The 27,151-nt window shown below is 44.4% G+C and overlaps 1 protein-coding gene across 1 annotated transcript in view; it reads left to right on the plus strand.

Moving 5' to 3' along the window:
• Window positions 1–2,792: 2,792 nt before the first annotated feature.
• The window catches only part of LOC141148420 (RNA exonuclease 1 homolog), a 196,085-nt gene continuing 171,726 nt past the window's right edge, over window positions 2,793–27,151 (plus strand). Inside the window, exon 1 of the mRNA XM_073635918.1 lies at window positions 2,793–2,976. Within this exon, the coding sequence (XP_073492019.1) occupies window positions 2,793–2,976 (184 nt within the window). The remainder of the gene's footprint in view (window positions 2,977–27,151) is intronic.

Raw genomic sequence — 27,151 nt, forward strand, 5'->3', positions numbered from 1 at the left:
GCTGTTTGTTTTTCTTCTGCCTCCAAATGCCCCTACATGTTATCCTATATGTCCATGCACACATAGGGGTTTAGAGGCTGAAAATAAAAACACTGCCAGCAGCAGCGTTTTGGCAGAAAAAATTTATGGTGCATGTAAACACTTCTAAACACGCGTTAACACTAGGCAAATTTAGTGCTTGAGCGTTAATTCATTTCAGTGGCCAGAATAAATTATTATTCTGACCATCTAAATGAATTCATGCCCAAGCGCTTGACGTGCCTAAATGCGTTTACACGCATGGAGCGTCTTTTTTTCCCAAAATGCTGCTTCCAGGAGGAAAAGGTCAGGAAGAGATGGCCAAACTTCCTGTGGGCATGAGGCCTTAGGCTGCAAAGGCAGCTGGATGGGGTTGTATACTGTACTTGCCGTGGCTGCAATTGTTTGCAACACAGCAATAAATATACCCACTGCTGTCTTCTACGGGCAGTACCACCCAATGAAAATGGCCTATGCAAGTGAATAGGGCTGTGGTGTAAACGTATTGCAACCTTGTGCCAGTGCATGCGGTTCCAATGCAGTGGTGCAGGCTTTCGGGGGTTAAAGCAGGCAGTAAGGAGGCGACATAGTGCCTTTCAGCCACCCGTGGATCGCTCTTCAATGGGCAATGTTAATATGAGTTAGCCCAAACACAGTGTGTCTTAAAGTGGAGTTCCACCCAAAAGTGGAACTTCTGCTCATCTGTCTCCTCTTTGACAGGTATCCTGTTCCCACTTCCAGGAGTCCAGCCGCAGCCCGTGACATCACTACGGGGGAGAGAAGCTCCCTGTCCCCGAGCCAGTAGGAGAGAGGAGCGGGGCCTTGCGCATGCGCAGTAGGGTTCCCGGCGTGAAGCCGTAAGGCTACACTGCTGGGTACCCTTACCCATAATGGCAGCGGCAGCACCCGACAGCTGATGGAAACATCAGCTGCAGTGCCGACATCGCTGGACTCCAGGACAGGTAAGGTTCCTATTGTTAAAAGCCAGCAGCATCAGTATGTGTAGCTGCTGTCTTTTCATTTTTTTTGTTTGGGCGGAACACCGTCCTAATGTAATAAACAAAATAAGCAAACAAAAGAGGCTCTGTAAAAATAAAATAAAAAAGGAAACATAATTTTAGGGGCTAGTTCACACCAGTGCTTTTTTTTCTGCATCCAAAACGCATAGAAAGTAGATTACTTGGTTTTCAATGGCAAAGTTCACACCAGTTCCAGTGCGTTCCAGTTCCAGCAAAAAAAAGTAGAACAGGCTGCATTTTTTCTGCACAGAACTGTACCAGAACGAGGTACAATGCATCAAAAATACACCGGAACGCACCTAAATGCGTCAAAGACACATCGGACCCCAGTACAGTGAAAAAACAGGAAAAAAGAAAAGAAAGCATCTATAATGCCTAAACACCCAAGAATGCATCAAAAACGCGCATGCAGAAATGCATCTGGAAGGGATCTGGGGGATGTTTTTGGGGGATGTAGCTCCTGCCCCTTTTTGGCCAACAAGCTGCACGTGGTTGGTTTGCAGCGATTGCACAGTAATCGCAGCAAAACTGCACCACATTTAAGTTGCCATTGAAAATGAATGGCACCCGAACATGCGTTTTGCAACTGGAGCGCGATTTGATATCACTGCAATTCTGCCCGAGATCCCCAAACGCCAAATGTGAATGGAGCCTTAAAGTTAGGCTGCCTTCACACCTGCATGTTTTGGGAATGTGTGGTTCGGCACGGGTTTCAGGAACATGTAAAAAATGGGAGTCGCACTTGTGGTGCCATTAATTGTTAATGGCACCCCAATCACCTGTTTTTTTGTGCACAAAACATGCAAAGCTCAATGCCAGGAAAGGTCCTGGAGCATCCTTTGGTACCTTTTGCCACATGAAGGGTCGGTCATTCAAATGACTGTATTCCCCTAAGCCGCAATTGGAAAAGCATGCAAAAAATGTGCTACAAATGTGATGCGGTGGTGTGAATGGGGCCTTATGGAAAATCCAAAATTATATTTTGCTACCAGAAAAGTAATAGAAGGGAGAACTTTCAATGGGGACACCTGCTACAGTGACAACTGTCACTTTGAATCTTTGTCCTTTCACACCTTGCTAAAAAAAAAAAACGCAGGAAAAATATTTGCCGTTTAAATCTTATGGGACTCTTCACACCACTCTGCTGCAGGTGCGGTGTGCTTTGAAAAGTCCTGTGGTGCATCTTTGGTGCGGTTTTCAAAACTGCACCAAAAAACACAGGAGAAACAAATAGAAAACGCACCAGCATTGTGTTTTTGGTGCATTTTTTTGAGTCACGTGTCCTAGTTTCACAGGTGCATGCTGGGTAATAGTCACCAGAAACGCACTGGAAAGGCATCAAAAACCCAGCAAAAACGCATGTGTGCATTTTTTCAGTGGAGCAGTGTGAAAGCAGACTATAGGGGCAGCGAGTGAAGGGAAATCTTCCACAAATGGCACACAATTAGCAATAAAACAGACAACAAAAAATAGACAGAAATCATTTCCAAAAAAACTGCTTTTGATTTTTTTTCTTTTTTTGGTCGTGTTTCTTTATTATATGTTCATTCTGGAACCCTGATATTCCAATTATTATACATGCTAAACATATATAATATACAAATGCCTATGTCACATGACATGTAATAACAAATATCCTAACAAAACACACCCCATGTTTTTTTTTTTCTGCCATTTTCTGATTGGTCCATGACGTGAGCCAATAAAAAGTGGTGAAGTGAGACATGCCCAGTGTTTGTTTGGGGAGAGTGGGTGATGTTGTATTCTGCAGGGTTCTTCCAGCAGCTCCCCTGTCCATATATCAGGGGCTCAGGGGAATGTGTTCGGCCACACTGCCACTTCCAGCATGTGCCACCTGAGGTGCCAGGAGAGCAAAGTGATGACACCAGTCCCAGTGACTTGCCTGCCAAGACAGTGGGGTCACCTAAAGAAGCCCTGGGTGAGCCATGTTTTATGTACTTACACCACTACACTGAGTGCTGCCCTATATACAGAGCCCACCTGATGGGTAGTGCAATGTTCTTTCCATACATATGTGTTTTGGGTTCTTTTGGACTTTATGGAGTTCTTGTTGATCTCAGTGAATGTTTCCAACAAATGTGTTATTAAATCCAATGTAGGTGTAGCAGGTTGATTTCTAAAGCTGGCTGAAGTGTTGTAGCAATTGGACCCCCAGTCTACACACAAGCAGGTTCATTTGGGGATAATTGATTGCTGATTGTGTTAGTTGGTGAACACATGTGGTTGTCTCATTGAATACATCCCTATCCGACTAATGCCTGCTACACACTATAAGGCCTGATTCACACCTATGCATTTTCTGTGCTTTTTGCATTTTGCACTACAGAAGTGTTTCATAGGAAACCATGTTAAATGGACTGTAGTGCAAAAAGCACTAAAAATGCATAGGTGTGAATCAGGCCTAAGAGCCCTTTCACATGATAGAAATGTAAACAAACCCTAACAAGGTAGCTGCCAAAATCAAGGTGTTCTCACACTAATCAGTAAAAATAACAATAAAAAGGGGGATGTGGTACTTACCAAAGAACTAAAAATTAAAGTGCTTCTAAGTCACAATAAGGCTGAAATAACTACTAAAATAAAAAAGTAAATATTTGGACATTCCAGAGGGCTAAATCCAAATAAAAAAGCGCCTTAAAATGAATCTCTCATCAAGATTGTATAGCCAAAGGTTAGTCAGCCAATGCTATAACAAATAAATGAATGAATAATGTTCACCCTCCAAATGCGATCCATTCTAAGCCTTTTTAGAATTGTTTGTGGATCGCATTTGGAGGGGGAACATTATTCATTCATTCATTTATTTGTTATAGCATTGGCTGACTAACCTTTGGCTATACAATCTTGATGAGAGATTCATTTTAAGGCGCTTTTTTATTTGGATTTGTCCCTCTGGAACTTCCAAATATGTATATATTTACTTTTTTATTTTAGTAGTTAGCGCTAAAGCGCCGCTCGTTTTAGCAGCGCTTTTTGGCTGCTAGCGGGGCGCTTTTAACCCCAAAGAAGGGATTAAAAGCTCCCGTGTTGCCGCGCTGCCCATTCATTCCAATGAGCAGGGCATTTTGGGAGCGCTAAATGCAGCTCTCCCAAACCGCCCCAAAGATGCTGATTACAGGACTTTTCAGGAACGTCTCGCAAGCGCACCGCCCCAGTGTGAAAGGTCACACTTGAATGAATGGGAGGTGGTTTTCAGGCGCTTAGCAGAGGCTATTTCCAGCGCTAAAGTGCCTGAAAACCGCCCCAGTGTGGAAGGGGTCTAAGAAAATGGGGCAATGATTTTTTGTCAGAGGAACGATCGTATGATTGTTTGTGTTTGCGCAACTTTCAACAGCCAATTCCAACCTTCCGAACAAAACTTTCTGAAGGGACAAACTCCAAAATTTTTCTCGTACGGGAACAGCACAAACTATTTTTGTTTAATGTGAACTGATTTCATAAGAAAAATCGGATACAAATCACTGCGCATGATCGAAAGCTGTTAATGACCTGGAAGAACCTGAAGAAAATAAACGCCACAGAATAATCGTATGCATAATGGCCATTATAAAAAAAATTATTGTTGGTAAATGTTGGTGTTAACCCCCCCCCCCCCCCCAAAAAAAATATTTTTATATGTACAGTATCTCTATAGCTATATCCTGAAAAGACTGACCGTGTGGGGGGGAGGGGCCATGGCTGGGAAAATGTCTGAAACCTGAGGAGAGGTTGGGAAAACAATGGGAATACAGGAGTGCTTACAGTGGGAACCTTTAATTCACATGGATTGAATTTAAAAAAAAAAAAAAAAAAAAATTATGCTGTAAGTAGCTAAACGCAGGCTGTTCTAGTCAGCTCAAATGGCTTGACCTGCATCCTAATAGGACCCTTGCATCAGAAATGTAAACGGTCACTCACACAGTATATCTGAGGTGAATGGAAACCTGCTCAGGTGCATTTCCAAAACCGGTTAACAATGCTTGTGTGTACAGACCATTAGGGCAGCGGTGGAACCTTTTTGGCACCTGGAACTGGTTTGGTGGAAGAGGAAGACCATTTTTCCACAGACTGGGGCGGCAGGTGGTTGGATCGTGTGGGGCTAATTCACACACTGTGCCGTGACTGCTGTTCTACTGCAATGTAAAATGTCTGTCACCACAAGGACATGCAGGAAACCATTGTTTCCTATGTGTCCCGTGCACACTGCAACACAGACTATGGCTGCACTAAAATTCATACATGCTGCATTTTATCACAGTACCAAATTGCATGGTAATTTACATCACCATGAAAGAAGCGTGTGTTTGTTTTTTTTTTTTGTTTTTTTTTCTATGCTTCATATAAAGTATGTAAAAAAGGAGCTGTGTGGCGTGTTGGTTTGCGCACAGCACTGCCCTCCTACCGCAGCTGGGTTCAAACAGCTGCCAGAGCGGTAAAGCACTCCAGCAGCTGTGTCCTATGTCTAGACACTTTTGCTAATAGATGCCCCTTGTTCCCATCTCAAAAAGTTGGGCGGTATGGTTCAGTGTAGTTCATGTGAAATGGCCCCAAAGGAAACCTGCCTGTTCAGTCTTCTGTTGAATATACACTGAACTGCATACACCGTGCTGTGGAGGGACCTAGGCATTCGACGTGGAAGTGTTGCATGGTGAAGATTCTATTAGCAACTGTAGCGCTGCAATGGAGGCATTATTGGTATTCTAACTAGCACTTAAAGTGATTATAAACCATTTGCAACCACTTTTTGCTACAGGTAAGCCTATAATAAGGCTTACCTGTAGCTACCCCGGATATCTCCTAAACCTGCACAGATTAGGAGATATCCCCTGTATCATGCACACTGAAGTTTGTGCCATTGCTTCGGCTAGTGTGCTGTAATCGGTAGCTCATGCGCGGGAGTTGCGTCACCGTGGCTCCGGCCAATCAGTGCCGGAGCCCGCGATACCCGGAAGTGACTCCGGGAGCAATGTCACAGGAGCGGTGTAGAGGGGCTTCGATCTAAGGTGAGTTTTTCATAATGAGCTAGTATGCTATGCATACTAGCTCATTATGCCTTTGTCTTGCAGGTGTTTTTTCTCGAATCGTCTTCCAGGGCAGCATCCGAGAGATAGGCTCCTCCTCCCTAAAACAGGAAACACATTAGTCCACCATTATAAATTTCACACTCTTACCTGTGTGCCTCAGTTGTTTGTGTTTCCTCCGGACCCACAGGAGCTGCAAGAACGTTTGTTATTTTATTTTCACCTGTCTCTGTGCTTGTTGCAGGAGACCCCCTGCCAGCATCCCATACAGCCCAAGGGGCTTTGGGAGGGCGAGCAGGCGCAGCACTGGGCAACATTGCTCAAAGCCTGAGATTTCGCCCCTACTGAGGGGTCTGCAATCATCCCCCCAGGCTGCAGGAGGACTCTGTCATCCCCACCCCATGCCGCTGTTAGGCCTGTGTATGCTTCCGCAAGCACCCCCCTCTGGCTTTCCGCAGAATCTGGAGCCCGCCAGGGGGGATGGATACATGCATAGATGGGCGCCCCCCCCCCGCCGCCGCCGCCGACCGCTGCCGAAAACCTCAGCAGCAGAGGGTCTAGCAGGGAGGGTTTTGCACCTTCTAAATTAGGTCCCTGGTGGCTGCGGCTGTCCCCCCAAACGAATCCACCGCTCTCCGGGCGGCGCAGCAGCGTCCTCACCGCCACAGGCCGCTACAGGAAGTCGGGTGTACCAAGATGGCGCAGAGGAAGTTCCGCTTCCGGTTGGCGGCCATTTTCCCGTAGTCTATCTACTGCGGAGATAGAGCAGGGACACCTAGGGGCGGGAAGTTTAAAAAAAAAAAAAAAAAAAAAGAGAAAGAAAACAGAATACAAATAGCAAATTTGTTCAATGCTACCCTTCACTACCAGCACAGTTACTCTACAATACAGCGGCATGTGCAGGTGTGTCCACCAACCTGCACGGGGTCAGCCGGGGGCGGGGCCGGAGCTTATGCAGGAAGCAGATAAAAAGGCCTCTAAGCAGAGGATCCTGGTGGCTGATCATGTCTGACGCTTCCCCACCCTGCCCTGCAGATCCTGCAAATCAGGACAGCTCCAAGGTAAGCCAGAATATTCTTGAATTATCTCTGTCTTAACCTCTTTACTGCCTATCTACAGGCAGTTCCTTTGACCACCTAAACTCACGGGGTTTTTTTGTTCTCTATGCTCGCTTGCAGGCAAAGACCCCTGAGGAAAGGAAGGCTAAAGGCAAAACATGTGCCTCATGCAGCCACAGGCTTTCCCCAGATTGGAAAAAGCCCCTGTGTCAGAAATGCTTAGACAAAATGGTGGCAAAAGAATCACAGGGATTTTTGAAAGACCTGCTCAATTCTTTTAAGAAAGAAATTCAGAGCACCATGGCACCACTACGCTCAGCTATAGAGAAATTAGAAACGCCAGCAAGTGTCGCTCAGGCCAGTATCCCATCTACCAGCGGAACACACATTCCAAGGGAGAACAAGGTACAGGCAGAACAAGAGGTGGATTCAGATGAATCTGAACAATCTGAATCAGAAGACGGTATCTGTTCAGACTCAGAGGAGGAAGGGCATGGGAAGCAGGGGCGGCAAATCTAAATCCGGCTATTGCTTCCACCTGCACAGCCCGAACCTTGCTAATCTGGCTAACCCAGCTGCAAGATCTATTGGAGAACGACACACCCAGGGAGGAACTAATTAAAACCATCCCCACACTAACTAGAGCGGCAGCTTTCTTGGCAGATGCTTCAGCAGAAACTGTCAGAATATCCTCTAGGACCACGGCACTACTAAACTCGGCCCGCAGAGCCCTGTGGTTAAAATCCTGGGGGGGGGGATGCACCTTCCAAGAACCGTTTATGTGGCATACCATTCACTGGAGACCTACTGTTTGGTCCCGAACTAGAAACAGTCCTGGATAGGACTACAGCAAAAAATAAGGGGTTCCCTCAAACCAAGAAGAGACAAGGGAAGACGCCCTTTCGGCATTTCAAGAAATTCAATAAGCCAGGGGCAAAAAAGCACTGGGGTCAACAAAACAAGAAAGGCAAAGGTGAATTCATCCTCAAGCCTAATACCCAAAAGAACAAAAAACTGCCTTCAGGTGGGGGGCAGATTGGCGGCTTTCTCCCACCAATGGGAGGAGATAACAGAAAACAAATTCATACTGCGCACCATAGCGGACGGTTACGCAATAGAATTCTCCAACCGCCCCCCAACCAAATACTTAGCGACCATGCTACCCAAGGACAGCAATCAAGCAAAGGTGTTTCTAGAATCCCTACAGAAACTATTAGATCAGAAGGTGATTTGTCACGTTCCCCAAGAGGAGGAACAAAAGGGCTTCTACTCACACATCTTCGCAAAAAGAAAACCATCAGGCAAACTAAGGCTGATACTAAACCTCAAACCACTCAACCGAGGAATAAGATACAAGAGATTCAGAATGGAATCTATCTATTCAATTAGGAACATCCTACCGCAGGAGACATTCATGGCAACACTAGACTTACAGGATGCCTACCTACATGTCCCCATAAGGAAGGATCACCAAAAGTTTCTAAGGTTCGCAATCCAGGGGCCAGCAGCTACGCTGCACCTACAGTACACAGCTCTCCCCTTCGGAATCTCCTCAGCTCCAAGAATATTCTCAAAAATAATGGCGGAAGCGCTAAAAGGTCTAAGACAGGAGGGTATTGGAATAATACCATACTTAGACGACCTCCTGTTCTTTGCGGACTCAGCAGCAATCCTAGAAAACAACCTGCGCAAGAGTATGATCTATCTGCAAAACCTGGGATGGTTAATAAACGCAGAGAAATCGCAAATGATCCCAAGCCAGAGAGTAGTGTACCTGGGATACGTGCTGGACTCCAGACTGTCAAAAATTTTCTTAACAAAGGAAAAAGACGTAAAAATGACACAAGCAATTACGTCCCTGCTAAGGAACCATTCCACAACGATCAGGCACGGAATGTCCGTACTAGGACTGATGACGTCTTCCATTCCAGCCATCACCTGGGCACAAATTCACATGCGACCCTTACAGAACTACATTCTGTCCCAATGGGATGGCAGGCAAGCATCCCTAGAAAAATCCATTCCCGTCCCCGCCACAGTCAAACAAACACTCTACTGGTGGCTCAACCCACTTCGGGTCATCGAGGGGCGCAGATGGGCTCAAGTCAATCCAGTCAGCATCACCACCGATGCAAGCGCCCTAGGATGGGGAGCCCACATGGAAGGGCGGTTCTCGCAAGGGAAATGGACACCCAAATGGGCACAAGCCTCCTCAAACTTGAGAGAGCTGAAAGCTGTGGGGGAAGCGCTAAAAACCTTCAAGCCAGCATTACAGGGGAAGGATGTAAAGATACAATCAGACAACGCAGCGACAGTCGCATACCTAAACAGACAAGGGGGCACAAAATCCCAAAAACTGATGAGACTGACACAATCTATCCTACTGTGGACAGAAGTGAACATAAGATCGATATCCGGTATTCATCTAAAAGGAACAGACAATACAGTGGCAGATTTCCTGAGCCGGAAAACGATAAAACACACGGAATGGTCGCTAAACCAAACAACCTTCACTCAAATCACCCAGAAGTGGGGAATACCCGAAGTAGACCTATTTGCTTCCAGGGCGAACGCAAAATCTCCGATATTTTTCTCCCTGGACCCTACAGATGGCAACAGCGGGGTGGATGCTTTCAACCAAAACTGGAAATGGCATCTGTGCTATGCATTCCCTCCAACTGCCATAATCCCAAAAGTAATCCAAAAAATCAAGGCAGAGAAAACAACAGTGATACTAATAGCACCACACTGGCCCCAGAGAGCATGGTTCAGTCATTTAAAAAATCTCAGCATACAACCTCAGCTGACACTGACGGACCGCCCGGATCTACTGTCACAAGGCCCAGTCAACCATCCGAACCACAAAATCTTGAAGCTCTAGGCTTGGTTACTGAGAGGGTAAAACTCCAGAACAAAGGCCTGTCAGACACAGTAATCAACACCATCTTAAACAGCAGAAAGCCGGTAACGAGAGCCATCTATGAGAAAATAAGGAAAAAATTTGCTTCTTGGTACGAAGACAGACCAATCTCCAACGGTGGGATAATTCCAATAGTTTTGGACTTCCTACAAGATGGTGCAGACAAAAACATATCACCAAGTACCCTGAAAGTACAGGTTGCAGCACTTTCCTCGGTCATGGATACTAGACTAGCGGAAGACCCGCTGATAAGACGATTCCTCATAGCTCTTAAAAGATCCAAACCAGCCAAATTGTACAAAACTCCCACCTGGGACATGGGCACAGTACTTAAGGGCTTTCTTTCCCCTCCGTTTGAACCTATCGAGGACAGCTCAGACAAAAACCTCACGTTAAAAACTGCGCTCCTTCTGGCCTTAGTATCCGCCAGAAGAGTGAGTGAGATCCAAGCTCTATCTTCAATAGAACCATACTGTCTAATACATCTGAACAAGATAATTCTCTCTCCAGATCCGGCCTTTCTACCCAAGGTCTCTTCTACATTTCACAGAACCCAAAACATCGTCATACCCTCACTTCCAACAACCATGGATAGTAGGAAAAGAAACATTTACAGCAAACTTGATGTAAGGAACACGCTCATAGCGTATCTCGAAAGAACAAAAGAATGGCGTAGAACGACCTCCCTCTTCATCCTCTATGCAGGAATCAACAGAGGGAAACAAGCTTCAAAAAGCACCATCAGCAGATGGATAAGGATGGCCATACAGATTACCTATAAGGCACAGAATCTCACTCCACCTAGTGAAATCAGAGCGCACTCAACTAGAGCCTGGGCAACCTCGGCCGCAGAGAAAGCAGGGGCAACTCCGGAGCAGATCTGCAGGGCAGCGACATGGTCGAGCTTCAGTACTTTCGCTAAGCACTACCGCATAGACCAGCTGTCTGACCAAGACCAAGCATTTGGTCGTAAAGTGCTCCAGTCTCTAACCCCACCCTAGTAAGTATTGCTTGATATATCCTCTCGGATGCTGCCCTGGAAGACGATTCGAGAAAACAGAGTTAGGTACCTGGTAACTCTTTTTCTAAGAAGTCTTCCAGGGCAGCACTAGTTCCCACCCTTGAAACAACAAAAACCAGGTACAGAGGGGGAGCTTGCAGCTTACAGGGAATTCCTTCGGTGCTTTAACATAACTGAGGCACACAGGTAAGAGTGTGAAATTTATAATGGTGGACTAATGTGTTTCCTGTTTTAGGGAGGAGGAGCCTATCTCTCGGATGCTGCCCTGGAAGACTTCTTAGAAAAAGAGTTACCAGGTACCTAACTCTGTTTTTTTTTTTTTTTTTTTATGGGTTTACAACCACTTTAAAGTGCTTCTGAGTAGGGAGGAAGTGTAGAGCAGAGCGCTGGATCAAGATTGGGCTCAGGTAAGTATGAAGGGTGGGCTGCACTCGGGTTATTTACCTTAACTACTTGCTGACCGCCCCTTAGCAGATTTACTGCTACAGGGCAGCTGCGCTGTGCAGCATCACATATATATATATGAGATTCTGCACTTCTGGGTTTTGGGTCGCTCGCTCCCACACTGATTTTACACAGCGAGAGCTGATCAGTGGGTCCCACAGACCTGATGTCAGCCGGCACCCACTGATCATTCTGTACACTGACAGAATGGCAGTCTATTTATGTAAACAAGGCAGACTGTCATTCTGTCTGTACAGAAGACATGGATCCATGCCTTTCACTAGTAAAAGCACCTCCCCCACTACACTGAAACATTAGCTAGGCACACAGTTAACCCTTTGATCGCCCCTGATGTTAACCTCTTCCCTGCCAGTGTCATTAGTACAGTGACAGTGCATATTTTTAGCACTGATTGCTGTAATAATGTCACTGGTCCCCAAAAAAGTGTCAGGTGTCTGATTTTGTCTGCTGCAATATTGCAGTCCTGCTAGAAGTTGCTGATCGTGGGTATTACTTTAAAAAAAAAAAAAATGAATAAAAATATCCCATAGTTTTGTAGACGTGATAACTTTTGCACAAACCAATCAATGTACGCTTATTGGGATTTTTTACCAAAAATATGTAGCAGAATGTTTGGTTTAAATTGAACAATTTATTTTTTATTATTTTGCCTTTTGTGGATTGGATGTGTTTTAGAGCAGAAAGTAAAAAACATTTTTTTTTTTTTTTAAATTGTCAGTCGTTCTTGGTTTTTAGAGCAAAAAATAAAAACTGCAGAGGTGATTAAACGCCATCAAAAAGTTCTATTTGTGGGGAAAAAAGGACACAAATTTTATTTTGGTACCGCGATGCATGTTCGCGCTATTGTCAGTTAAACTAACGCAGTGCCACATTACAAAAAATGGCCTGGTCAGGAAGGGGGAGTAAACCTTCCGGATGTGAAGTGATTCCAGTGGTTGTTTGCTTCAGACACAAAACATGAACAAAGCATGTGTACATGTCTCAACTAAGAGCATGAAGTGTCATTTCTGTCTGCTGCTTCGTTCCTCTGCTATCAGCATGAATCACTTCTGACAAGTTTTCCTGACCTCAAGTAAAAATGGTGACAAGGGAGGTACCTTCAGCTGATTGACAGCCTTAGTTCTTTTCCTGTGTGCTGTGAATCATCTCTCAGAGCTTTCCTCACTGAGCTCTGCAGAGTAACATCAGCTCTCTGCCCCTTTTTTCTGACAGTCAACCTGTATAAATTCTGGACTTTGAATAAATGTAGAGAGACGACAGCAGATAAACAGGTACCACTTGTGTAGAAGGATTTGTTTAATCTCTATCGCCTGAGGCCAGTCACTTCACTGGGTATATTTAAGGGTTTACTACCACTAAGGTATATAAAAAAAAAAAAAAAAAAAAAAAATGGCCTATAGAACCACTTTAAATGGTGAGGGGTTAGGACCTATGCTAGGTTTCTATTGCTGTCTGTATCCCTGTCCTGATTGGCAGTGTGCAGTTTCTATAAACTTGTGTGTTTTAGGGTTTTTTTTTGTTGAAGGTCCATGGAATGTTGCATTTACAATGGCTAGAACCTATATGATTAGGTTCCTAAAGTTTTTTTTTTTTTAGACACCACATCCCTAATTTATGTAGTACAAATACACTCTGGCACAATATGGGACATTAAAGGGCTTGTAAACCCTTGTGTTTTTTTTTCACCTGAATACATCTGAGAAAACACCTGGCAGTGACTGCCCCTCCGCCCCCCCCCCCCCCATTTTACTTACCTGAGTCCTGGAATTTCACCCAGTGGGGACTCGCTCTTCCTCTGCCCAGGGTTCTCGGCTCTTGATTGAATAGCTAGCAGCACAGCCATTGGCTGCTGTCAATCAAATCCAATGACGCGGGCGCCGGGGGGGGTGGTGGGGCCAAGTCCAGCATTTGTGTCTATGGACACCGAATGCTGGACTCGGGAGCGCACCCGCAATGTAACCCCCCTGCCCCTGACATGTTTATTTAAAAAAAAAAAAAAAAACTCTAACCTTTACAATCCCTTTTAAGGGCGTCATTTAAAAAATGAATGTGTAAAAAATGTATTAATTACAATCAAAATATACTAGAACAGAACTTCCATGATGTGTTACAGTACGTAGACTATGCTCGAGGCTGTTAGTACCTTTATTCTGAGGAGAGAAAGGCTTCTTCCTTCCAGAATAGTGCTGACGATGCATTTTCTTCATGGCTTTCTCAGAATAAATCTGCTTCCACAGAAGTACAGGGAATACTATGAATAAGTATTGTATCATATTCATGCATCATATTGTCATGACATTTTCAAACATAAACCTCATACAGCTATACAATTGCAATGAATCTTTATATCCCTCAGACTATATAAAGCTGGATGGGGGTACTAGTAGATGGGAGTATATTTTATCTGTGTATTGTATAGCATCATGGGATGCCTTAAAGGGTAACTCCACTTTCATGGGGGGAAGAAATAGAAAAAAAAATAGCATGTGCTATTGCAACACAAGCTGTATTGTAAGTTTAATAAAAAGTTACCTTTCCTTTTCAATCTGAGGCTGTAAAATTTGATCCAATATGGTAACTCGGAGGCATTCTGTACACAGTGGATGTAGAGAGCACCCCCTGGCTTGTGATTTGCTCGCTGGTATTCCCAGAAGTACTGCACCAAAATACAAGTCAGATTTTTTTTTTTTTCTACCAGCATTGGTGCCACAATATTGCAGTGTGCCAAAATCCAGGCCTTGCTGCCCATGGAGCCATTTGATTCTCAGGCAGCACTTATAGGGGCACAGTGGGGAGTCAGCCCTGATTTTAGGAGTTACTATACTGGACATTCTGTTTTCAGTGCATGTTTTGCTCTGTATATACAGTACAGTATCTCACAAGTGAGTAAATCCCTCACATTTTTGTAAATATTTTATATCTTTTTTCATGTGACAACACTGAAGAAATGACACTTTGCTACAATGTAAAGTAGTGAGCATACAGCTTGTATAACAGTGTAAATCTGCTGTCCCCAGGGGTGGACTGACAACTCATGGGGCCCCCTGGGCAATAGGAGATTTTGGGGGCCCTCAGCAAGCTGCATGTTGTGGGGACACTCCATAGGAGAGAGGGGCCAGGAGCAGCTAAGAGGGACCCAAGAAGAGGAGGATCTGGGCTGCTCTGCAAAACCAACTGCACAGAGGAGGCAAGTATGACATGCTTGTTTAAAAATACAAAAACAAGACTTTACACAATCCCTTTAATTAAAACCAGCAGCTGTTGAGACAACACCTTGGTCAGGTCTATGTACAGTATAATGTACAGAGTACGTGGGTCAGGAGTAAGAAACAAAACATATAGAGTACAGCAGTTGGGATGAGCGCCACACTCACATCAGAGTCCTCCCTTACACCAAAATCACAACATTCTCCCTATAATCACAGTCCGCAGAGTCAGTCCACCCTTACATCAGCCCCCACAGTGGCACCCTATGGCAGAGCTCCCTGAGTCCCACCTTACAGCAGAGCCCCCAGAATGTCACTATTTATCGGTGTCCCTTTACACACACCTTTGCACCTTAGTGCTTGGTGTGGTAGGCACCTGGCGGGAAAAGGCTTTAAAAAAAAAATCCACTTGTTGCAGCCTCTGAACTGCGCAAGTGAGTCATGGAGCCAGCTGAATAGTGAACTGCTGTGGTTGGCCACAGATTGGCCATTGAGGCATGTGAATAAAAGCCATGCTTGATGTGTGCCATGATGTCACTGCACAGGTGTGTACCCAGGCATGCTGCCAGATCCGAGGCCGAGCTCAGCAGTTCACCAATCAAATGGCACGCACACAGTATACACAGGTACGCGCGCACACGGTATACACACAGTATACACACGGTATACAGACACACGGACACACGGACACACGGACACACGGACACACAGTATACACACGGTATACAGACACACGGACACACAGTATACACACGGTATACAGACACACGGACACACATACAGCATACATACAGTATATACACAAACACAGTATACAGACACACAGTATACATACAGTATACAGGCGCGTGCCCCTATACCCCTTAAAGCGCCTGCTGTACAGCTGCGGTGATTTGCGCAGGGGAGCCAACCTGCCGTATGATGGCGGCTGGTCAGCAACTGGTTAATGTCTAAACCGCTGGCAACAAAAGTGAGTACACCCCTAAGTGAAAATGTCCAAATTGGGAGCAATTAGCCCTTTTCCCTCTCCGGTGTCATGTGACTCGTTGGTTTTACAAGGTCTCAGGTGTGAATGGGGAGCAGGTGTGTTAAATTTGGTGTTATCGCTCTCTCTCTCATACCGGTCACTGGAAGTTAAATATGGCACCTCATGGCAAAGAACTCTCTGAGGATATGAAAACAAGAATTGTTGCTCTACATAAAGAAGGGCTATGCTATAAGATTTCGAAGACCCTGAAACTGAGCCGCAGCATGGTGGCCAAGACCATACAATGGTTTAACACCGGTTCCACTCAGAACAGGCCTCGCCATGGTTGACCAAAGAAGTTGAGTGCATGTGCTCAGCGTCATATCCAGAGGTTGTCTTTAGGAAATATACGTATGAGTGCTGCTAGCATTGCTGCAGAGGTTGAAGGGGTGGGGGGGTCAGCCTGTCAGTGCTCAGTTCATACGCTGCACACGACATCAAATTGGTCTGCATTGGTATCTTCCCAGAAGGAAGCCTCTTCTAAAGATGATGCCCAAGAAAGCCTGCAAACAGTTTGAAGACAAGTAGACTAAGGACATGGATTACTGGAACCATGTCCTGTGGTCTGATGAGACCAAGATAAACGTATTTGGTTCAAATGGTGTCAAGTATGTGTGGCGGCAACCAGGTGGGGAGGAGTACAAAGATAAGTATGTCTTGCCTACAGTCAAGCATGGTGGTGGGAGTCTCATGGTCTGGGGCTGCATGAGTGCTGCCGACACTGGGGAGCTACAGTTCATTGAGGGAACCATGAATGCCAACATGTACTGTGACATACTGAATCCTTCGGAAACTGGGCCACAGGGCAGTATCCAACATAACGACCCCAAACACAACTCCAAGACTACCACTGCCTTGCTAAAGAACCTGAGGGTAAAGGTGATGGACTGGCCAAGCATGTCTCCAGACCTAAACCCTATTGAGCATCTGTGGGGGATCCTCAAACGGAAGGTGTATGAGCGCAAGGTCTCGAGTATCCACCAGCTCCGTGATGTCGTCATGGAGGAGTGGAAGAGAACTCAGTGCCAACCTGAGAAGCTCTGATGAACTCCATGCCCAAGAGGGTTAAGGCAATGCTGGAAAATAGTGGCCACGCATAATGACACTTTGGGCCCAATTTGGACATTTTCACTTAGGGGTGTACTCATTTTTTTGCTAGCAGTTTAGACCTTAATGGCTGTGTGTTTGAGTTATTTATTTATTTTTAATGTTAAGAATTTTCAGTCAGAAGGAGTAACATTTTATATGTATATGGAATGCTAGGGGGGAGTGGATTCTGGTGATAAAACATTTCAAGGCCTTAGTGTTTGGTAAGTGTCCAGCTTTTCCATGAGAAATAGGGGTTGTAGCGCATGTTTTAATGAGGCAATATGAGGCGGGGTGGGATGAATCCAGGCCTGCATGAGGACTCTACGAGCTATCAGAAGGCAAATATGGACCCAATGTTGGAGTGAGGCACAGGTAGATGAAGAGGAAGGGGCCATCATAGCTAAAAAGGCAAAACAAAGACTCTTTAGGGAGGAGCCCATGATGCATCATGTTGATATATTGAAGTACCTGGTTCCAGAAGTTGGAGGTAGCTTGGTAAGTCCACAGTCTATGAAACAGACGGTCGAGAGGTGTTACACCAGGGGCACATAGAGAGGGAGGGATCTACTTTGCTATGTCAAAATGGGATATATGCACAGTGAGCAGTGTCCTGGGGCGTCTTGGATGTCAAGGATGGATGCCCAGGAATTAAAAGGAAGGATACGGTACTTGGAGGCCTGGTGAGTGACGAGACACAAGGGGAGAGGCGCCTCTGGGTGTAGATATAGGACAATTTTAATGTAAATAAAAAATACACAGGCAGCTCACATTTGTGAAGTCATAAGCATTGGTCCCAGCATAGGGTTATCATCAGTGTAGTCAGTCCATTCCTGCTTTGTGGGCGCTCTTGGCTCGCTACAGACACCGCTGGATGGTCATCGGCCGGCTGCAGTGGAAGTTTACTCAGAACGAGACTTGAGGCGCAGATGGTTTGCAGGTGAGGAAGGATGATGTCACTGGAAAGCGACCTGTTTCCTGAGCGTACAGGCTGCGAGTGACGTGGCAGCCGTGGTCCTCCTTCAAGCTAATTAATAGGATACAATATACAGTATAAAAACGGGTTTTACAAATATTAAAAGGCAATGATAAGCAATCACAAATATAGAATAAAATGCATAACAATTAACACTGTAAAACAGCAGGTTGAAGAAGGGATAAAGCCACCTCATGTAAAAGGTAGATGGGACGGACACTAATAAATGATAAAACATTATAGTATGCACAATCAAATAATCACTGATGAATTACTAAATTATGAATAGTTCAATAATATAGTGTGTACATAAATGTTGTGTGTAAAGGTCACACTTAAGATACTACACCACCACGTATAAAATCAATTGATGAGGTCTATCACAACAGATTCAAATTGATATTGTGAGAATAGAGGGTAGCCACTTAATGATGTTTTCTATATTGGTAGTGGTAAGGGATAATTGGTAATTCTATTCATTCATGTATGGGAAACTAGGTAGTAAAGGGAATGGGTATGATATCACGATTTTGTGATGTGAGGTAAAAGATTTGTCTAGCTATTCAGATATAAGAGGATGGTAATGGAGATGCAACATACTGTGTGACATGTACAGAATACACCCTGTACATTGAGTGGTATATCAGGAGCTGACATATAGGGTAAATATCACTTAAGTGCAAGAAGTAGTACTAAATAAAGGGGAGGGTTAGGAACTTGGAGTATAACCATACTTGCGCGTACCCGCCACCCCCATAAAAGAGAAGACCCACCTAAAAAAACTATATAGATATATGGTATGTGGCGTAATTGGCCTAAAGTGCAAAAAAGCATTTATAACTATAAATGGATCTAAGCAAAAGATAAACTGATATGATTACATTAGAGAATGGTAGCTATTTCTATACCTTCATTGATACCCCCTGGTGAGAGGGCATCTAAACTGTATATCCAGTAGGTCTCTCTGGCACAGTTTTTTTTTAATCTTTCGGTTACAGAGAGATCTACAGATCTGTTTGACCCATACTTTTAGTCCCACAGTAGATTTATGGTGGGCCTCTGCAAAATGTCTTGGGACACTGTGTGGGTCTGTACCACCCTCAATGAACCATCTGTGTTCACTGAATCTTTGACTTAGGGCTTGAATTGTTCGGCCCACATAGATTAGATCACAGGGGCAAGTGAGGCCATAGACAACATAATCAGATGAACGGTTATCTAACTCTTTTAGTAAATAGGTTTTTTTTTCTTTTGGTGCTGAATAATTTTTGACCATGCTGTACAAATTTGCTGGTCTTGCATAGTGCTTTCCGGCACTGATACATGCCCACTATGGGTATTAAAATAGGTACAGATGATGAAGCTATGGTTGATTTGATTTTTTATTTGGGGCAATTTTGTTCTTCAGATTTGGGGCCCTACGTTATGTAACTCTCGGTCCTGCTGTAGAATATCCCTATGGTTTGACAATCTTTTCCATCTTTTTGTGTTTTAGAATGGAAAGTAGTTATAAACCTGGTTGAACAGTCTTTTGGGGGTTGGCTGTTTTTTTGGATGTTTTCCATGGAGGTACAATTCATATGTTTCTTTTACCAGGCTTTCGGGGTACTGCTTATCAAGAAATGTTCACTTCAAGTTGGCACTCAGTTCAACATAATCGGTGTCTCTAGTACAATTCTGTCTAAGATGACAGAATTGGCCTTTCGGAATATTTTGGATCCATTTCGGATAATGGCAACTCTTGATATGTAGATAAGAGTTGACGTCCGTGGGTTTTAAATAGATCTTTGCATAGATGGTCTGGCCATCATGTCCTAATTCTAGGTCCAGAGAGGCCAATGAAGTCGGGTTGGTTACAAATGTGAATGACAACCCATATGTGTTACAATATTGAACAATTGAGGTAATGAGATCGGGGGGCACCATCCCAGATAATGAGGTTATCTCTGTACCTCCCGAAGCTAACAATGTTAGCTGAAAAGGGATTGTTTTTGTGGATGTGGTGGTTTTTTTTTTTTGTTTTTTTTTTTTTGTTTTTTTTTTTTTCCCCCAAAAACCCATGGCCAGGTTAGCATATGAGGGAGTGAAATTTGCTCTCATGGCAGTGCCTTGTTGTAATAATAATCTCCATTAACCACTTAGCAACCGGCCCATAGCCGAATGACGGCTACAGGGCGGTTGCTTAACCCCGGGAGGGCGTACAGCGACGTCCTCCCAGAATCCTGCTCTTGCACGCGCCCCCGAGAACATCCGTGACTGCCAGCTGATCGCCGAGCTGATCGCGGCCGTTTACCATGTGATCGCTCCATCAAATGACGGAGCGATGTCATGTCATGACGCCGGTCCCTCTCTCCCCTCTATACCAATTGGTACAGTGTGAGCGGTGAGAGGGCGGATGGCAGCAGCGCTGTGGGCTGGATCTGTAGTGCCCATAGCGCTGCTCTGTGACAAATGCAGTCACATCCATCCATCTATGCTCTGCCATGCTCTGCCGTACTCGGCCTCTGTATGTGGCCAGGCTGTGTAAGTCTCACATGTGGTATCGCCATACTCGGGAGTAATGGCAGAATGTGTTTTGGGGTGTAATTTGTGGTATGCATATGCGCTGTGTGAGAAATAAACTGCTAATATTATTTTGTGAAAAAAAAAAAAAAAAAAAATCATGATTTTGCAAAGAATTGTGGGAAAAAATGACAACTTCAAAAAACTCATCATGCATCTTTCTAAATACCTTGGAATGTCTTCTTTCCAAAAAGGGGTCATTTGGGGTGTATTTGTACTTTTCTGGCATGTTAGGGTCTCAAGAAATTAGATAGGCCGTCAGTACTTCGGGTGTGATCAATTTTCAGATATTGGCACCATAGCTTTTGGACTCTCTAACTTTCACAAACACCAAATAATATACACCGATTGGGTTATTTTTTACCAAAGATATGTAGCGGTATAAGTTACAGGCATCAGGCATCATTCAGATATCAGCGGTATAAGTTACAGGCTACAGGCATCATTCAGATATCAGCTTTGTCAGCTGGCGATTCCCTACACCATAAGCATGATCACAGAGGCTGTTCCACTGCTTGATCATTCTTACGGGAGGCGAGAGGGGACGCCCCCCCTTCCCGTCGCCCTCAGGTGCTTCTACCGACTCACCGCTACGATCGAAGCCAGGATAGTATTTTTTTTTTAATTATTTTTATTTCAGGCTTCCCAGCATAGAGGTGAGATGTGGGGTCTTATTCACCCCATATCTCACTGTAAAGGGGACCTATCATGCCATATTCCTATTACAAGGGATGTTAACATTCCTTGTAATAGGAATATGGCATGATAGGTCCCCATTACAAGGGATGTTAACATTCCTTGTAATAGGAATAAAAATGATCAAAAAATTATTTTTGGGGAAAAAAGCCTCAATCCAAAATAAAGTAAAATGAACAATAAAGAAGAAAATAAATAAATGTTTTAAAGCGCCCCTGTCTCCGTTTGCTTGCATGCAGAAGCGAGCGCTTACGTAAGTCCTGCCCACATATGAAGATGGTGTTCAAACCACACATGAGATATCACTACGATCGGTAGAGCAAGAGCAATAATTTTGGCCCTAGACCTCCTCTGTAACTCAAAACATGTAACCAGTAAAAAATTTTAAACCGTCGCCTATGGGGATTTTTAAGTAGCGACGTTTGCCGCCATTCCACGAGCGTGTGCAATTTTGAAGGGTGACATGTTGGGTATCTATTTACTCTGCATAACTTCATCTTTCACATTATGCAAAAACATTGGGCTAACTTTACTGTTTGTTTTTTTTTTTTTTTTTTTTAAAGCACAAAACTGTTTTTTTTTTTCCAAAAAAAAGCGTTTGAAAAATTGCTGCACAAATACCGTGCGAGATAAAAAGTTGCAACGACCGCCATTGTATTCTCTAGGGTCTCTGCTAAAAAAACATATATAATATTTTGGGGTTCTATGTAATTTTCTAGCAAATGATGATTTTTACATGTAGGAGAGAAATGTCAGAATTGGCCTGGGTGTTCCAGAACGCCTGAAGGTGCTCCCCTGCATGTTGGGCCTCTGTATGTGGCCACGCTGTGTAAAAGTCTCACACGTGGTATCGCCATACTCGGGAGTAATAGCAGAATGTGTTTTGGGGTGTAATTTGTGGTATGCATATGCGCTTTGTGAGAAATAAACTGCTAATATTATTATTTTGTGGGGGGGGGGGGGGGGGAATCTTGATTTTTCAAAATTGTGGGAAAAAATGACAACTTCAAAAAATTCATCGTGCATCTTTCTAAATACATTGGAATGTCTTCTTTCCAAAAAGGGGTCATTTGGGGGGAATTTTGTACTTTTCTGGCATGTTAGGGTCTCAAGAAATTAGATAGGCCGTCAGTAATTCAGGTGTCATCAATTTTCAGATATTGGCACCATAGCTTTTGGACTCTCTAACTTTCACAAACACCAAATAATATACACCGATTGGGTTATTTTTACCAAAGATATGTAGCGGTATAAGTTTTGGCCAAAATGTATGAAGAAAAATTACTAATTTGCAAAATTTTATAACAAACGAAGAAAAATGCTTTTTTTTTTTTTTTTGTTTACAGAATTTTCGGTCTTTTTTTCTTTTATAGCGCAAAAAAATCAAGAACCCAGCGGTGATTAAATACCACCAAAAGAAAGCTCTATTTGTGTGAAAAAAAGGACAAAAATGTCATATAGGTACAGTGTTGCATGACTGAGTAATTGTCATTCAAAATGTGAGAGTACCGAAAGCTGAAAAATGGTCTGGTTATTAAGGGGGTTTAAGTGCCCAGTGGTTAAAGGTAAAATAGGTGTCAGTCAAAATTTAGAGCAGGGGTCTTCAAACTGCGGCCCTCCAGGTGTTCACGAACTACAATTCCCATCATGCCTAGCCATGTCTGTGAATGTCAGAGTTTTACAATGCCTCAAGGGATGTGTAGTTCTGCAACAGCTGGAGGGCTGTAGTTTGAGGATCCCTGATTTAGAGGCTTCCACAATTAAAGTTGCCTGGCAAGGGTTAATGAGTGGATCCATGGCCAGAAATTGTTCCAAGGCCATTAGGCCAAAACTGTGGGGGATGGAGGTATAGAGAGCTAACGTCAAGTAAGAGTGTCCTAAACCAGACCAGAACTGTGTGACTGCGACAGAGTGCACCAGACATAAATAGGTGTAAGTAAGTTTATTAACCGCTTCAGCCCCAGAAGATTTTACCCCCTTCCTGACCAGAGCGTTTTTTGCGATTCGGCACTGCGTCGCTTTAACTGACAATTGCGCGGTCGTGCGACGTGGCTTCCAAACAAGATTGACGTCCTTTTTTTTTTCCCACAAATAGAGCTTTCTTTTGGTGGTATTTGATCACCTCTGCAATTTTTATTTTTTACGCTATAAACAAAATAAGAGCGACAATTTTGAAAAAAAAGCATTTTTTTTTTTTACATTTTGCTATAATAAATATCCCCCAAAAATATATAAAAAAAACATTTTTTTTATCCTCAGTTTAGGCCGATACGTATTCTTCTACATATTTTTGGTAAAAAAAAATCGCAATAAGCGTTTGGTTTGCGCAAAAGTTATAGCGTTCACTAAATAGGGGATAGTTTTATGGCATTTTTATTTATTTTTTTTTTTTTACTAGCAATGGCGGCGATCAGCAATTTTTTTTTTTTTTTGTGACTGCGACGTTATGGCGGACATTTTTGACACATTTTCGGGACCATTGTCATTTATACAGTGATCAGTGCGATTAAAAATGCACTGATTACTGTGTAAATGACACTGGCAGTAAAGGGGTTTAACCACTAGGGGGAGGGGTTAAGTGTGTCCTAGGGGAGTGATTACTAACTGTAGGGGGATGGGCTGGCAGTGTCATTACTCTGATCACAGCTCCCGATGACGGAGCTGTCATCTGTGACACTTGTTACTAGGCAGAACGGGGAGATGCTGTTTACATCAGCATCTCCCCGTTCGTCCTCTCTGTGAGCCGATCGCGGGTATCCCCACGGCGATCGAGTCCGCGGGCCCTACGACCCGACTCACGGAGCTCCCGGCCGCCGGTGCGCACGCAATGGCACGGCGGGGAATTCAAATGGACGTACAGGTATGCCCATTTGCCCAGCTGTGCCATTCTGCCGACGTACATCAGCGTGCGCCAATCAGGAACCGGTTAAAGTAAATGCATATAAATGTGAACACACCACCAATACAGAGTACGCCCATTTGCCCAGCCGTGCCATTCTGCCGACGTACATCAGCGTGCGCCAATCAGGAACCGGTTAAAGTAAATGCATATAAATGTGAACACACCACCAATACAGAGTACGCCCATTTGCCCAGCCGTGCCATTCTGCCGACGTACATCAGCGTGCGCCAATCAGGAACCGGTTAAAGTAAATGCATATAAATGTGAACACACCACCAATACAGAGTGAACAAACTGAACAACCAAACCGTGATAATAAATCTCTCCTCTTTTTCTCTCTTTTTCTCTCTTTTTCTCTCTTTTTCTCTCTTTTTCTCTCTTTTTCTCTCTTTTTCTCTCTTTTTCTCTCTTTGTCTCTCTTTTTCTCTCTTTTTCTCTCTTTGTCTCTCTTTGTCTCTCTTTGTCTCTCTTTGTCTCTCTTTTTCTCTCTTTTTCTCTCTTTGTCTCTCTTTGTCTCTCTTTTTCTCTCTTTTTCTCTCTTTTTCTCTCTTTTTCTCTCTTTTTCTCTCTTTTTCTCTCTTTTTCTCTCTTTTTCTCTCTTTTTCTCTCTTTCTGTCTCTGTCTCTGTCTCTGTCTCTGTCTTTCTCTCCTGCCTTTTCATAAGTAACTCTGTTTTAGTGATTATGCCTTCCAGAAAGGCAGTCGAGATCAGAGTGTCGGCTTCTTTGGCAAGATCAGCCGTGGAATTTTTTTTTTTTTTTTTCAGCTTAATGTATATTGCTTTGTCTGGTGGCAGTCTGATCGCTTCTTCTACATAGTCAGTCTTGTGTATATTTATTTATTGAGGCCATTATATTTTTTATTTTTTTCATGCTTTTTTGGGGGAAAAAAATACTTTAATGAATTTTACTGCACACAAATGCAATGTAATACCTACTTTTTTGGTAAAATATAAAAGATGTTGCGCTGAGTAAGTAGATACCAAACATGTCTTTAAAATTGTATTGGAATGACGACGAAATACAGTACAATAAATTATCCATAGGCGATACTTTTAAAAGCCTTTACAGGTTATCACTTAGTTACATAGGGGGTCTGGTGCTAGAATTATTGCTCTCGCTCTGAGGTTTGCGGTGATACCTCACATGTGTGGTGCGATCGCTCTTGATATATGCATGCAGAACCAATGTTCACCTTTACGGGGGATGGGGCGCTTTAAAAAAATATATATATTCTATTATAATATTTCTCCTTTTCATCTTCCAGGACACCCTCTGAGACATAGGGCTCCTCCCTTCGGGACAGGAAACGCGTTCACGAAAATTGTTTAAAGGCAGGCCTCCCTCTTCCGTATTTTTTTTTTTTTTTTTTTTTTTGCTGCCAGATGGGAAGGGATCATGTTGGGAACCTTGGGAGCTCAATGTTATAGGGCTGTCCCGAGTGACCCCCTGACGTTGCCTTCTCCTCTGCCTACAAGCGCCCCTCGGTCCAGCTAGGGAGGAGTAGGGCTGCTGGTCCCACCGCTGCCATGAACTCAGAGTTGGACCCCTGGAGGATGTGGGCCCCATCGCCATGAAACCACTTTGCCCTAAGTGTGTCAGTAGTCTGGTCAAGGTTGATTCAATGTGGGCATGTCGTCATAAAATCCTTGCGTCCTTTAAGGATGAGATTGCAACAATGTTCCAGTCCTTTAAAGGGATGATGGATAGGATGCAGGGTCCCTCTATGTCCCTATCCAGGGCAGTGAGTATGCCTTCCCTGTCAGAACCGAGTCAGAAAGAGGAGGGGGATAGGGATTGGGAACCCAGGTTGCTCGCCTCCTCTCAGGCAGACACTGCGTCTGACTTGGAGGGAGAGGTGGATTCCTCCAGCGGGTCCAGGTACAGGTTGTTGCTGGATGTGGGGACTTGCTCAAGGCAATCTGACACCTTGGAAATCTGGGAGGAGGTGGTACAACTCTCAAAGCACGACCTCATGTACCAAGGGTCTAGTGCGCAGAAGGCCAGGGTTTTCCAGTGCATAAGTCTCTTGTGGAGTCGATCTTGCTGGAGTGGGAGCATCCAGAAAAGAGACCGTTCTTCTCAGTTAGCCTCAAGCGTAGGTTCCCTTTCGAGAAGGACACTGCCCATCCTTGGAATAAGGTCCCAAGTTGGATGCACTGCTGGCCAAGGTCTCTAAAAAGACCGCTTTGGATTTTGACGACCTGGGGTCACTTAGAGACCCCATGGACAAAAGGGAGGACGTGCTGTTAAGAAGGGCTTGGGACGCCTCTTCTAATGAGTTAAAGCCAGCCCTAGCAGCTACATGCATCGCCTGAAACTTGGAATGCTGGTTAACGCAACTGCAGTCTCACATTTCGGCAGGCACGTCCAGGCAGCAACTACTTATATTTTCCATTGTTATTTATGTAGCACCCTGATGTTTAGGCAGGGTTACTCTTAAATTTATTTGTCAGTGATGGTTGCCTTGGTCAATTGTTAGGTCAACTGACTTCACCCTAATTCTGGAATTGCTGCACTTCTCATCTGCCACTAGGTGGCTGGGTACCTGGTGGTATTAGATAAGACAAGGCGTTGCAAGGACAGATTAGGAGTATATGGGGTAGCTCAGCCAATGGGCAGGGATTTTCTTGAGTCCCTTGGCCTGCTGGGAGAGCCTATTTATTTGGGTGGAGTCAGGTGATCGGGGTTTTGTGCCATCTAGACGGCTGTCTGGGTGGACGTGTGTTTTTTTTTTTTGTTTTTTTTTTGCCCCGGAGTCTGAGGCCTATCCTGGGGGCATCTGGCTGCAAGGCTGTCTGAGGAGCCTATCCAGAAGCAAGAGAGCAGAGGGATGGGGCTGCGGCTTGCAGTCCAACCAGAAGTGATGGTTCTGCTGGCCGGAAAACCTGTTGTGGTCGGAGGTAGAGGGGAAGCTGTCACCACTAAGGGACCTTCCACCTTATTACCAGGGACCACTATGAGTAGCTGAAGCAAGTACCAGAGCAGCGTTCTTACCAACCGGGGACGGTGAAGAATTGGCAAACTTCAGCAGATGCCAAGCCAGGGACCCAGCCAGTGGAGGTGATGCTTGCAGAGCTGTGTGTGTGTGTGTGTGTGTGTGTGTGTGTGTGTGTGTGTGTGTGTGTGTGTGTAAAGCCAGGGACCGAGCAGGCCAGCGGGGGGACCCTTAAGG

The sequence above is a fragment of the Aquarana catesbeiana genome, linkage group LG01, assembly GCF_042186555.1.
Source record: "Aquarana catesbeiana isolate 2022-GZ linkage group LG01, ASM4218655v1, whole genome shotgun sequence".
Classification (NCBI taxonomy): Eukaryota; Metazoa; Chordata; class Amphibia; order Anura; family Ranidae; genus Aquarana; species Aquarana catesbeiana.